A 13090-nucleotide genomic window follows, 5' to 3' on the forward strand; every position below is an offset into this window, starting at 1 on the left:
AATTATACATGCAGTTATGTTTGTTAAAATTATTTCCACTTATAGCTCTCTTCCAGGAAAATCAAACCTTTCAAAATTCATTTGGTGCCTCTGACATTCAAATGAGGGTTACAATAAACCCTTTTGTAAAGATCTTCAAAACAACCACACTGTTAGTAGCAAGAGAACCTTTTTTAACACAAAGCTATCACAGAACTACTTTATTTTACATACTTTGACTTTTCTAGAATGGCACTTTGTGTTAAATTTTTATAAACATGTAGCTAAAACAGAACAAAAAGTCTGCAGTGAAGGATTTACAAACTGAGGCAATACAACTGAAAGAAAGGAAGTATTATTAAGCTGTCTGGCAAAGAAGTAGAAAGATAAATAAGCCTAAAGATAAAAAATGTCTGCAAACCAGGATTTGTGCCTTTCCAAATAAGCTTCCTAACCCCTGGAGTACTTAAGCTTCCATTTGTCTTCTTTCCTTCAGTTCCATGTCTTTTGTATTTCCATATTTCAACTGTCAACAGGAGAACAGAAAATGGCTGTGCAAAAATCAGATTGCTGGTTGCAGGATGCAGAGCAGGGTTTGCATCCCCTCTGGCCAGGGATTTACATAGACTTTTCCCTACTGATGTGAATGTTCTGGTCAGCAAGTAATTGGGAAACAAACAAACAAACAAACAAAAAACCCACCCAACTTTTATTATAGATACACTGATTAAAAAAAAAAAGTAACGTGCTGCCCAGGGAGGCAGCGGAGTCACCAACCTTGGATGTGCTTAAAGGTGGTTTGGATGTGGTGCTTAGGGATCTGTTTTAGGGGTGAACCTTGTAGAGTAGGGTTCTCGGTTGGACTCAGTGATCCTGAGGGTCTTTTCCAACCTGACTCTTTCTGTGATTCTGTAATTAAATTACATTTAATTTGAAGTGGCAAAATTTCTCTATGGAATTGCAGGCTAAGGGTGTGGGAATCATAGAATCACAAAATATATATGGTTGGAAGAGACCTCAAAGATCATCCAGTCCAACCCTCGAGCCAGCACTGAAGGGTCAACACTAAACCATGTCTCTAGGCAACAGGTCCAAATGCTGCCTAAGCACCTCCAGGGATGGCAACTCCACCACTGCCCTGGGCAGACCATTCCAATGTTTGATAACCCTTTCAGTGAAGAAATATTTCCTAATATCCAGTTTAAACCTCCATTGGCACACCTCGTAACCATTTCCTCTAGTCCTGTTTGTTATCAAGGAGAAGAAGCTGGCCCCCTCCTCACTCCAACCTCTCTTCAGGTAGTTGTAGATCATAGAATGGTTTGGGTTGGAAGGGACCTCAAAGATCATCCTATTCCAACCCTCCTGCCACAACCAGAGTCACCTTCCACTAGCTTTTTTTTACCTTGTGGAGAAATGTCCCCTTTCCTACTTGCTTTGTGATCTCCTAAGTAAGTTCTTAGCTATAATTTTAGCACAGAATGAGAAGATAAAAGGTCTTGGAATAATAGAGCACATGGTATTCAGAAAAATCATGGCTGCATGTGATACTCATAGCCTGAATTCTTTAAATAGATACAAACCAAGACTGTGTCACCTGATCTGCTTATTATTGCAGATGCCAAATCTACTGATCCCTTCTCTAAAGACATACACTGTACACCTCAGAACATTCAAGTACCCTTGAAAGTAAAGGTGAGAGTTAAGAAAAAAAAATACAGGAACTATTAAAAATACCTGGTTCAAAAAAGATCTGAAAACTCCTCTCTATATAGGAGCAATAATAATAGTGGTGAAAAATGTTCTTTCTTATCAACTCTAGATGACCACATATTAAGAAAGCCTTTTTTCTTTCTTAAAAAGCTGTCCAGTGTAAGCAAACTTTCTATTTTCATACACATCCTAGAATGCCAAGCCACTAAGCCATTATATATTTAATACATCTTTTGTTGCTTCTTAAGTCTTAAGATAAAATAATCACTAATGTCCTGAAAGCGCTCCAGCTTGCAGTCAATACCAAAGAAGTCAAGACTTGAATGCAGACAGTAAAAAATTCTCCAGACTTCTTGTCTTAGAATATAGGCTACAACCAATACATAGAGACAGCCTTCTTGCTGAATTTCTGTAAAATTCTGAACCAAATTTAAGATTTCCATCTTTATCTTTCCCACTATGGAAAAGTTCAGTTTTCAGTGAGGTACTTTGGATGTACTGAGATGAAGACTGTCGTTATTGTAGTTATTTGACACATTTCACTGTGAAAACAAAACAGGAAGAGAAAGAACTCATTGTGCAAAAAGCAAAGCTTCTTTCTAATCTGCTCCAACCTTATAAAGTGAACTAAGGGCAATCATAAGCCTCCTGCTCCAAGCACAAGGGCTTCTTTGGCCTTAACTTTCATGCATACTAAAAACACAGTATGCCACGTACAGCAAGATGTTTCTCCTCCAAAGAAAAGAGCAGAGCAATTAACAAGTGGCAGCACATGCCTAACGCACTACAGACAGTAGCAGAATCTGGAGGAGCAAAGTCAGTTCTCTAAATAAATGAGAAACAGGTAGGAACCACATTAAAGAACTTTTTAGCATGTTGTCTTTCTGTTTATCTTCTTGCAAAAATCCCATAATCTTCCAATCTTTACAAGATATTTGCAGCTGTCCTCTGTACCCTTTCTACACCTTTTAACTATTACAAAATCCATACTCCAGAACCGCGTGCTGCAAAGGTGCTGCCTTGGCCACATAAGGAACTAAAATTATTTCCTTATTATAATCACTATTTTTCCTGTTTATAGCACTCCAAAGCTACCTGACTTCTAAATTACTTCTGTGAGTGCAAATCCCCTGGGGGTGAGCATTCCCTGCTTTCCCCCAATTCACTCTTTCCACAGGGACAATGCAGTTTTGCAACCAATTTGAACAAACTGAAGACCAAGCTTAAGCAACTCTGTAGCCACAGGGAAAGCCAAACCATCTTGCTCACCCTATTGTCTCTCCAAAAATGATTCATCATCCACAGCTAGCTATAAATGTTTAAAGGAATTGAGGTCAGGGGTTGGGAGGAAAGCAGGACCACCCATTCTAGCAGTAATTGCAGTAAGATTTGCTTAAATCAACTTGGAAAAACCAGGGATAGGCTCAATTGTTTAAAAATGAAGTTTTGTAAGACAAAGTCTCTGAAAACAACAGCAAGTTATGGTAGTCCTGCCTCCCAGCTCCTGAAGTTAGTTCTGAAGCTCATGCTACCATCCCCTCAGCTGTGTCAGCATAACAAGAGTGGATGACACTTGAAGGAATGCAGAAATCTGGCATTTTAAGAAGAATACCAAACCTAAACCAGCAACCTCTTCCCATCTTTTTATTACTGCTAGAGTACTAAGCTGCAGTTTCAACTGTGGGGGTAGGCATTAGCAATGGAAAACAGGAATGCTTTAGGCTACTATTTGCCTAATCTTATGAAACCACAGCTTAATTAGACCAAGGTTCCTACTTGAACTATAAATACTGTGCATTAAACACCATAAAATGCTTCAGTTATTCGTACTTTTGTTGTTCCACAATCTTTGTTTTTTTCCTAGCTTTTTAAGTGGTACACTAGATGATCTGTTAATTACACAGAGAGGGTAATGTTTGATCTAGTTAGCCATCTACCACCTACTGCCAGTCTTCAGTAGTTTACTATCAAAGGACTCTTCTTACTATGGGAGCAAAAAAATTTCATGTGGACAGAAGACTGTCCTTATTACTAATTACGACTCCAGTAACTTAACTATTAGTAAAAAGAGAAAAGTAAATCTAAGAAAAAAAATTTACACCATTCTACAGTACAGAAGCTACTACTTACAATACCCTGAGGGCCTATTTGGGGTCTTTATGTTGTTATGCAAATATCTTACTATATGCTTGAAAGCAAAAAGCAGAAAGTGAAAGCAGAGTTATTTTTGATGCCGTGTTGCATACAACTGACAGAAATTTACTTTTTTTTCCAAATAAATGTTAAAAAAAAAAAAACATAAGCATGTTTAAGGAATTCAGAATTGTTTAGGGTGTTCTGATCTTCTTTTAAACAAAACACAGGACACACTTTGAAGTTGCATTTGTAAATTAATATTGTTACTTCAAATGACGATAAACTTACCTGTGAGCTGGAATTTTACGATCACCAGCCACTAACACCACATCACACAGCTGTTTGTGTCTAAGATAATTCTCCATCTTTTTGAAAGTTTGTTCAGCATGGTTGAGAGCCTGAAAGAATTCATCTGAGGCACAGGGCTCCATAGTTTGACAAGATGATAAGGTATGGCTGCTGTTGGAAGTTCTGCTGAAAACAGTAACAGAAACATTAGCTCACACAGTATTAAGCTGCAGCAATTCTGTCTGCACATGATAAACCAAAAATCACACGTGCCTTTAAGATTGGCATTCAATTTATTTTAATATATATTCCCTTGCTATGTTATTTCTATTCATATTCATACTTTCCCCTCTTCCTCCAAACTTTAAACCATTGTGGAAAAAGCATCACAGAATGTTAGGGGCTGGAAGGCACCTCGAGAGATCATCCAGTCCAACCCCCCTGCCAAAGCAGGATCACCTACACCAGGTCACACAGGAACTCATCCAGGCAGGTCTTGAATATCTCCAGAGAGGGAGACTCCACAACCCCCCTGGGCACCCTGTTCCAGTGTTCTGTCACCCTCACAGTGAAATAAGTTCTTCTTCCTGTTTCCATGGAACTTCCTATGCCTCAACTTCGACCCACTGCCCCTTGTCCTGTCATTGGGCATCACCAAGAAGTATGACCATTTAATGTTGTACTCTGCAACTAACAGACAAAGATCAGCCCAGGAATCACAGATGGTGATCAGAAGAGACCTCAGGAGACGGAGTCCAAAGTAGGTTCACCTAGATCAGGGTGCACAGGAATGTGTCCAGGTGGGTTATGAAAGCCTCCAGAGATGGAGATTCCAGAAGCTCTCTGGGCAGCCTGCTCCAGTGCCCTGGCACAATCAAAGTAAGTTTTTCCTTATGTTTAGATGGAACTTCCTATGTTCCAGTTCTTGCCTACTGCCTCTTGTCATGTTGCTGGGCACCACTGAAAAGACTCTGGCCCCACCATCTTGCCCACCACCTTTTAGATACTGAGAAGGTATTGATAAGATCCCCTCTCAGGCTGCTCTTCTCCAGGCTAAAAAGCCCCAGGTCTCTCAACCTTTCCTTATCAGATGCTCCAGTCCCCCCAGCATCCTTGTAGCCTCCACTGGACTCTCTCCATTAGTTCACAGGATCACAGGATGTTAGTGGTTGGAAGGGACCTCTGGAGATCTTCGAGTCCAACCACCCTGCCAGAGCAGGACCATAAAATCCAGTTCCCTGCATCTATAGCATTGTCAGATGGTTAAGGAAGAATAGACACCTACCAAGACCCTGCAAACTGAGAAAGCAATGGAAGGATGGAATAAGGAATCAAACCTCTCCCTGCTACATAAGTTAATGTCTTACTTCACATTACAGTCTTGCTTCGCATTTAGCCTAAGGTAGCTAGAATAAAACTTAGCATATATGGAACTAGTAAAAGAGCCTGAGCATGTGCAGGGAAAAAAATAAATAAATCAAGAAATACATCAAAATGCCACCACAAGATATGCACCCAGACCCCTGCTTTCAAAAAGACATCATGAATACAGGCAGCATGCTCAGAGCTAAATCCACCACGAGATTTAGCTCAGTCCTTAGCACTAGGATACTAATTTCAAGACAGAGCTCCTCAAAATCAGTCTAAATATTAAGCAGCAAATGTTCTGCAAAGGCTGGGGATTTTGCTTTTGTTTGGTTTTTTTGGTGGTGGTGGGTTTTTTTGTTGTGTTGTTTAGTTTGTTTGTATGTTTGTTTTGTTTTTTCTTTGTGTGTGTCCAGATAGCTAAAAAGTCCAGGCACTTAATTCAAATCTAAATCTAGTAATGGATCAGATTTGATATACCTGCCTACCTCCTTCCCTTGCAGGGTTTTATTAAACATGCTCTCTGAAGCTATGGTTAGCATTTATTTAAGCTGTGTTAAGTGCTCCTCACCCCCCATCAGTCACTTGCTCTGCTCCACCACTGGCCCTCTTACAAGCTGGAACAAGTACTCTTTGTGGCCATTTTGGAAAACTGAATCAAGGAACTCCTATGTGAAAAATGTAACCATGCAATGATAAAAAACCTATTATATTGCAAAACTGGGTGCCATTCTGACAGCCAGAGAGCAAGAAGTACTCAAGGAAAGCAACTCTTAAACCAACAACCCTGCAAAAGAAACAGAAACGGAAAGAAAAATGTGCTGGTCAACATGCTTAGCAAATTCTTGTTCCTTATCACAAGTTAGCACATCCTCAATTGTGTTGATACAGATTGTTGTGGGTTTGTTGTTTGTTGGTTTGGGTTTTTTTTCCCCTTTGGTTGAAACATATTTTAACCCAGATTCCTCAAATTAAGCCCATTAATAATGATTAAAATAATATCAGGGATTTAATTTACTTTGCAACCTCACAAAGAGCTGTGCAGGTAGAATGTGAGCTGCAAACTAGTATGGAGAAGGAAAACTTTTCAAGCCAGCATTTTGCTGGATCACCCTCACTAGAGCTATTGCCAGCCCCAAGACAGTACACATGTACCTTCTGCACAGAACTCAGTGGCAGTCACCACCCTTGTTCAATAAAAAAAAAATAATTGCAGTGGTGTCTGTTTTTCACTGCCCACAACAAAGCACTTACTAAGGACACAGCAGAGCCAGGCTTAGCTCTTCCCCTCAGCTGAAGATGTTTAACCTTATTCTTGTCCTCTAGCCAGTAACTTGCAAACTGTTTTCCACAAGAAAGGAAAAGGAGAAGGAAAGAAAGAGTAAGCTTCAGTGGTTCATAAAGAGAACACGAAAGAGACAATCTAATAGTTGAGGTACTTGCAAAAAAAAGAAAAATAAAGATTTTAAGGGCTAATTATACCTATCACAGTTAGGAAAAATTTAAACCTCCTTCCTTCTCCAAACTGTTTTATTAATCTATTTCACAGTTCAGTTTGCCACAGCTATGATAGGCTGGAAGAATACACAAGCAAGGAAAAAACAGAGGAAGGGAAGAAGCTGCTTTCTTCTCTCCCAGCAGCACTACTGAAATACCTTCCAGAACTCTTGGCCTATATCCCTTCTCCCCAGACAGAGCAAACCTGGGTATCTAACACTGACCTGTGAATCCCATGCTCAGAGCAAACACTCAGTCATGAGGTCCTGCAGCTCTTGAGTATCAAGGTGGCTTTTGGATTTGGCTCTCAACTCCGATGTAAGTCCAGGATGAAATTCCCCTCCCATAAGCCAGAGATATTAATTACTTCTGCATGCCTCATCTGCTACTAACAAAATGACATTAAAGACTGAGGCTGCCAGTGCACAAGAAAAGGGTATCAAAGAACCCTGCACATTCCTTCAATATTAAGATGGAAGATAGCTTTTTCAACATATTAAGTGGAAATATTACTATGAGTATCTTAGAGCATTGTTCAGCAGGGTTTCCTTTTTTCCTTGAACTTCAGTCACACTTTCCTTGGTCCACCTTTTCTTTCTCTATTTCTGTCAAAAAGATCATATCTAGCACTGACAAATTTTTATTATGCTACAATTTCAGTATGATTGTAAAAATGTAAGTTAAAGGAGAAGATCTTTCTCATGCTAACTACACATTTTCCTGCCCTGCTGACAAACATTTCTATATTAAAGATGCCAACTTCTCTATCTAATAAAGAATTTATATGAGCATGCCTTTTGAAACTGAAATCATGTATAAGCTCTGCTATGAACCCATTCATTTTTAAAGGATTTTATTTCTTGAAGTAGGATGTTTGGATTAAGGAGCTCTGCTCAATAGAACAGATCATTGAAAAGTAATGAAGCAATTAACTGGGCTAGTAAAGTGGTGAAAAAAGAGTTTCAAAAGTAAAAGCATATCTGAATAGTCTGAGATGTGTGTTGGGGTTTTTTCTTAGTCATAACAAATTCTCTATTGCTTCATTTTTATTTCAAAGGCAGATGTGGAGATGTTTAATGCAAAAGATGTCTTCCTAAAATTAATACAAAATGCATAAAATAAAATGCTTGAAAACAGTATCTCAGCCAAGGTTTGGTAGAGTCAAGGTTCATACTGGAAATTCTAAGTTTTTAACTACTATGTGTCATTGCTATAAAACAACCATTGTAACTCCTTTAAATTTAATCTCATAGCTTTAAAATAACTACCAAATCCTGTTATCCTCTCCTGACTGAAGAGCTGAATTCACAACTCTGCTTCTGGTGCTGTTTCATTGTTGTAGCTTAAACAAAGTAATACAAACCCAAACCGAACTGTAACATCCTCAAGCCTTCTTTCCTTCCACTTCTACTAAACTCTCTCAAAAGAGAGGCATCAGTGCTCTTCTACTTTTATGAGGGAGAAACACAACATGTTCCAATTAATAGCATTTGGTATTTTAATTATTTTAAAGCTAGGAGATTAAAGTAGGACTTAGAACAGTTATTTTATAGCAGACATATTAGTTAACAACTTGTGAATTCCAGTAAGTATGAACCTTGGCTATAACAAAGGCTGCAACACTTTCTCAAGCATTTTATTTTATGCATTTTGTATTAATTTTAGGAAGGCATCTTTTACATGAAACATCTCCACATCTGCCTTTGAAAAAAAATGAAACAATAGAGAATTCGCTATGACTAAACACACATCTCAAACTATTAATTTTGGAACAGAAACAGAGAAATGAAATCGGAAATTTTAAATTAAGTTAATTTTTTTTTGTTGTTGGTTTGTTTGTGTGGGGTTTTTTGGTTGTTGTTTTCAGTTTTTGTTTGGTTTTGGTCTGTTTTTTTTTTTCCTGAGAAATTATGTAAAATCATGTCTGAAAAAGTTCCCTCTGAAAAATTATGTATAAATTCACAGAATTAACCAGGTTGGAAAAAACCTTCAAGATCATCAAGTCAACCTATCACCCAACACCATCTAATCAACTAAACCATGGCACTAAATCCACTCATATTCAAAACTGGTTTATTGCCATGATCAGTTCACCTAATTGAACTGCAGCCTCATTGGTACTTTAAAAAAAGAGGTCTATTACTCCACAAAAAGTGCAAAAATGGAGTTTGACTGCAGAGTAAGAGCAACATGGTTAGATCAAGACTATGTAGCACAGATGCTGACCTTGTACACAAGTACTACCTTGTCTCTTCTAACCTTCTGCAGCAAATAACTGCTTAATTCCTTGCATTTAAAAGTCACATTTCTTTTGACAGAAACGGTATGTTGAAGTGCAGCTGCTTACTACAGCCTTACTACAGGACAAAGGGGTTGGGCAGCATCACAATGAGATTTACAACTGCAGAATCTTATGGAATCATAAAATCGTTTGGGTGGGAAAAGATCTTTATGATCATTGAGTCCAACCATTATCTAACTCTGCCAAGTCTGGTGCTAAACCATGTCCCTCAGCACTGCATCTCTGCAGCTGTTAAACACCTCCAAGGATGGGGATTCAACTCTGGGGAGCCTGTTACAGTGTTTGAGAACCCTTTCAGCCAAGAAGTTCCTGCTGATACCCAGTCTAAACTTCTCCTGGTGCAATATGAGGCCACTTCTCATCCCATCACTTTATATTAAAAAGAATAGACAAACACCTATCTCACTGCAGTCTCCTTTCAGGTAGAATCATAGAATCAACCAGGTTGGAAGAGACCTCCAAAATCATCTAGTCCAACCTATCACCCAGCCCTATCCAATCAACTAGACCATGGCACTAAGTGCCTCATCCAGGCTTCTCTTGAACATCTCCAGGGATGGTGATTCCACCACCTCCCTGGGCAGCCCATTCCAATGGGCAATCTCTCTCTTTGTGAAGAACTTCATTCTAATATCCAGCTTGTACCTTCCCTGGCACAACTTGAAACTGTCCTCTTGTTCTGCTGCTGGCTGCCTGGGAGAAGGAGACCAACCCCTACCTGGCTACAATCTCCCTTCAGATAGTTGTAGACAGCAATGAGGTCACCCCTGAGCCTCCTCTTCTCCAGGCTAAACACCCCCAGCTCCCTCAGCCTCTCCTCATAGGTTTTGTGTTCCAGGCTCCTCACCAGCTTTGTCACCCTTCTCTGGACATGTTCCAGTACCTCAACATCTCTCAAATTGAGAAGCCCAGAACTGGAGGTAGTTGCCTCTTTTTCTCCAGGCTGAACAACCTCAATTCCCTCAGCTGCTTCTCACCAGAACTGTTCTCCAGACCCTTGACCAGCTTTGCTGCCCTTCTCTGGACCTTCTCCAGCACCTCGATGTCGTTATACTGAGTGGCTCAAAAATGAACCCAGTACTCAATGTGGGGCCTCACCAGTGCTGAGTACAGGGAACAATTACTTCCCTGGTCCTGCTGGTCACACTATTCCTCATCCAACCCAGGATGCTGTTGGCCTTCTTGGCCACCTGGGCACACACTGGCTCATGTTCAGCCAGCTGTCAATCAACACCCCCAGGTCTTTCTATGTCAGGCAGTTTCCAGCCACTCTGCTCCATTCATGAGGTTGTTGTCACCCAAGCACAGGACCCAGCACTTGACCTTGTTGAATTTCATACCACTGGCCTTGGTCCACCAATCCAGCTTGGCCAGGTCTCTCTGCAGAGTCTTCCTATCCTCAAGTTGATCAACATTACCTCCCAGCTTAGTGTGATCTTGATGGAGAAAACACTCATAATACTACCACGTAAGTTTACTATGTCAGCTCAGAACTCCTTCACAGAATCAACAAATAAACTTTAATTTTCAGAAGATTTCTGCATTGTTTTTTCCCACTCCATCTCCCACCACGAGCCAGCTCTTTTTGTTTCCACTCAATTCCTTAAGGCACTGCCTCACAAGGCAAGAGACCACAAATAACGTGACTAAGGGAAGCTGTGCAGCCAGCTTTGCAGCAGATGAATTCTGATCTTCTCAGTGCAGGCAATAAGCTGAGTTTCTCACCATTAACTAGCTGCCATTTGAGAGAAGTGACATTATCCTTGAGATTTCTGCCTACTCTCACATTAGGATGAAAATGGCCCGTGGGTTTCAAAGCTACCAGGGAAATGGCAGAGGCAACGCAGAACAGAACTGCATAAACTTGGTCCCCTCAGGAAGCCTATCTAAAAGCAAATGCTCTCTCTGTGCTACTGGAATTAGTGCAGGCAGCACTACACACCAACTCATGTGGCTTCCAGAGAGACACTGAAAATGGTGCACAATGGGAACTGGAGCAAGAAAAACTTGAGGTCCTGGATGCCCTCTCCCTGACCAGGTTGGATGGGGCCTTGAGCAATCTGGGCTAGCAGGAAGTGCCCCTGCCAATGCCAGGGGGGTTGGAACTAGATGATCCTCAAGGTCCCTTCCAACCCAAACCATTCTATGAATTGGCTTAAATTCTGTGTTCCATACATTGTTGCATGTAGATGAAAGCATTGGAAGTACTAACCCTGCAAAATTGTGGAGATGGATAAAAAAATACATTTCTCTCTTAGAAACAGACAATCTCCAGTAGCTGGACTTCCTAAATGAAAAATAATCATTAGAATAAAAAGTCCTATGCAGCCAAAAGGTAATCTAATTGTCTCCTTTGAGGCAGGACACTGCATAAGAAACTCATGCCCTCAAGGTTTTTCTTTGGTAATAATATAATTAGAAGATCTGTTGCAATTTCAAGACATCTTTAGGTTAAGGTAGTCAATGTTTAGGTCATACATGGAGAAGATCGAGCATGTTTTCAGACCACAACTTGAAAAACAAATACATGTCAGCTTCTGTGGTTCTTATTGTACTGTGTATGAAGTAAAACACTTCATTTTTCAAAATCAGTAAGACAAGAATCTCAGCTGCAGAGAAAGGAATTTGTTGAAAAGAAGGATGCTGAAAAGATTCTTGGAAAAAACAAGCAATGGTAAAAATGAAGACACTCTTCCAAAGACTGGGAAGAGAATAAATAAAAGGAGAAAGCTGTGGAGTATAACAACAAAGACTGCTAAAAATCCATAGGGTATGTAAGGAAGGACAGTGGAAAAGAGGACAAAAGTGACCCTGATACTTCTCTAATCAGGAGATACTGAAGGGCTATACATGCACACGAACTTGAGGGCTAGGGATTTACTCTGTGCTAGAGAAAAGAATTATAGCAACAGCCAGAACAACAATCTTGCAGCCAAAAGGCACAGGTTTAAGGAAACACAAACACATCTGCATGATCCTTAATCTAACTGGCATGAGCAGCAACAGGCATGAGAAGCTGGAGCACAGCCTCAGTGTTACCTCTTCCAGCCCAACAAAGACATGTATACACAGCCTGCTAAGCCAGCACCACTGCATCTGTGCTTCTCATCTTGGTAAGAAATAATGTCAGCACGTTGCAGTGCATCTAGACCTTCAATTGCAGCACTGATGTTTCCTGTCCATGAGACATCTTGGATTTAGTGCAATGAATTTGTACACCCACACAAATGTCACCAGTAGCATATAATTCTGTCTGGCTGTCCATTCCATCCAAACAAATAGCTGAAGTCCCCTGTGGCTTTGCAAAGCCCATGCTGAAGCCTCGTATTACTTTATCTTGGTTACAACAGCTAGTGCTCAAGCTTACTAGATTCAATCTGCCTCATCTTTGCTGTATAATTGTGCTGCACCAAGTCTATTCAAATCTTCATAGACATAACCCAAGTGAAGATGAAACAAGCACAGAGGAAAACAAAAGAATTTAGCAGCAGCATGGAAGAAACAAAACAAGAAAGCTTGAGATTCTTCCCTGTAAAACAACTTGTCTTTCAATAAGTTTCCTGGTTTTTATCTAGTCCATGCATATATCTTGCCAAAAAATGCTCTTTTTGTAGTTTTTTTACATTAATTTCAAGTATTGTGCTACTACCACACCACACTTAGGAAATCTATCAACCCTCCTTATTTGACAAATTTGCATTATCTCATGATAGGAGATACACAGAAATACACTGCATAACTAGGTGTCCTAAAGAACTTACAGACTCCAAGGTCAAGTAGGACTGAGGTGAAATAAAAGGCATATTAAAG

General features: G+C 40.0%; 1 protein-coding gene across 3 annotated transcripts in view; it reads right to left on the reverse strand.

Moving 5' to 3' along the window:
* KLHL5 (kelch like family member 5) overlaps positions 1-13090 on the reverse strand; it is a 42704-nt gene that overhangs the window by 26022 nt on the left and 3592 nt on the right. Inside the window, exon 2 of one of the 3 annotated variants that reach the window (XM_054383271.1) lies at positions 4117-4299. The exons of 1 other annotated variant lie outside the window; for it this stretch is intronic. In XM_054383271.1, coding sequence (XP_054239246.1) covers positions 4117-4299 — 183 coding nt within the window. Of the gene's footprint in view, positions 1-4116; positions 4303-13090 lie in introns of all 3 variants that reach the window. One more of the 3 variants, XM_054383270.1, reaches the window with a different exon arrangement.

Source organism: Indicator indicator, chromosome 8 (assembly GCF_027791375.1).
Source record: "Indicator indicator isolate 239-I01 chromosome 8, UM_Iind_1.1, whole genome shotgun sequence".
Classification (NCBI taxonomy): Eukaryota; Metazoa; Chordata; class Aves; order Piciformes; family Indicatoridae; genus Indicator; species Indicator indicator.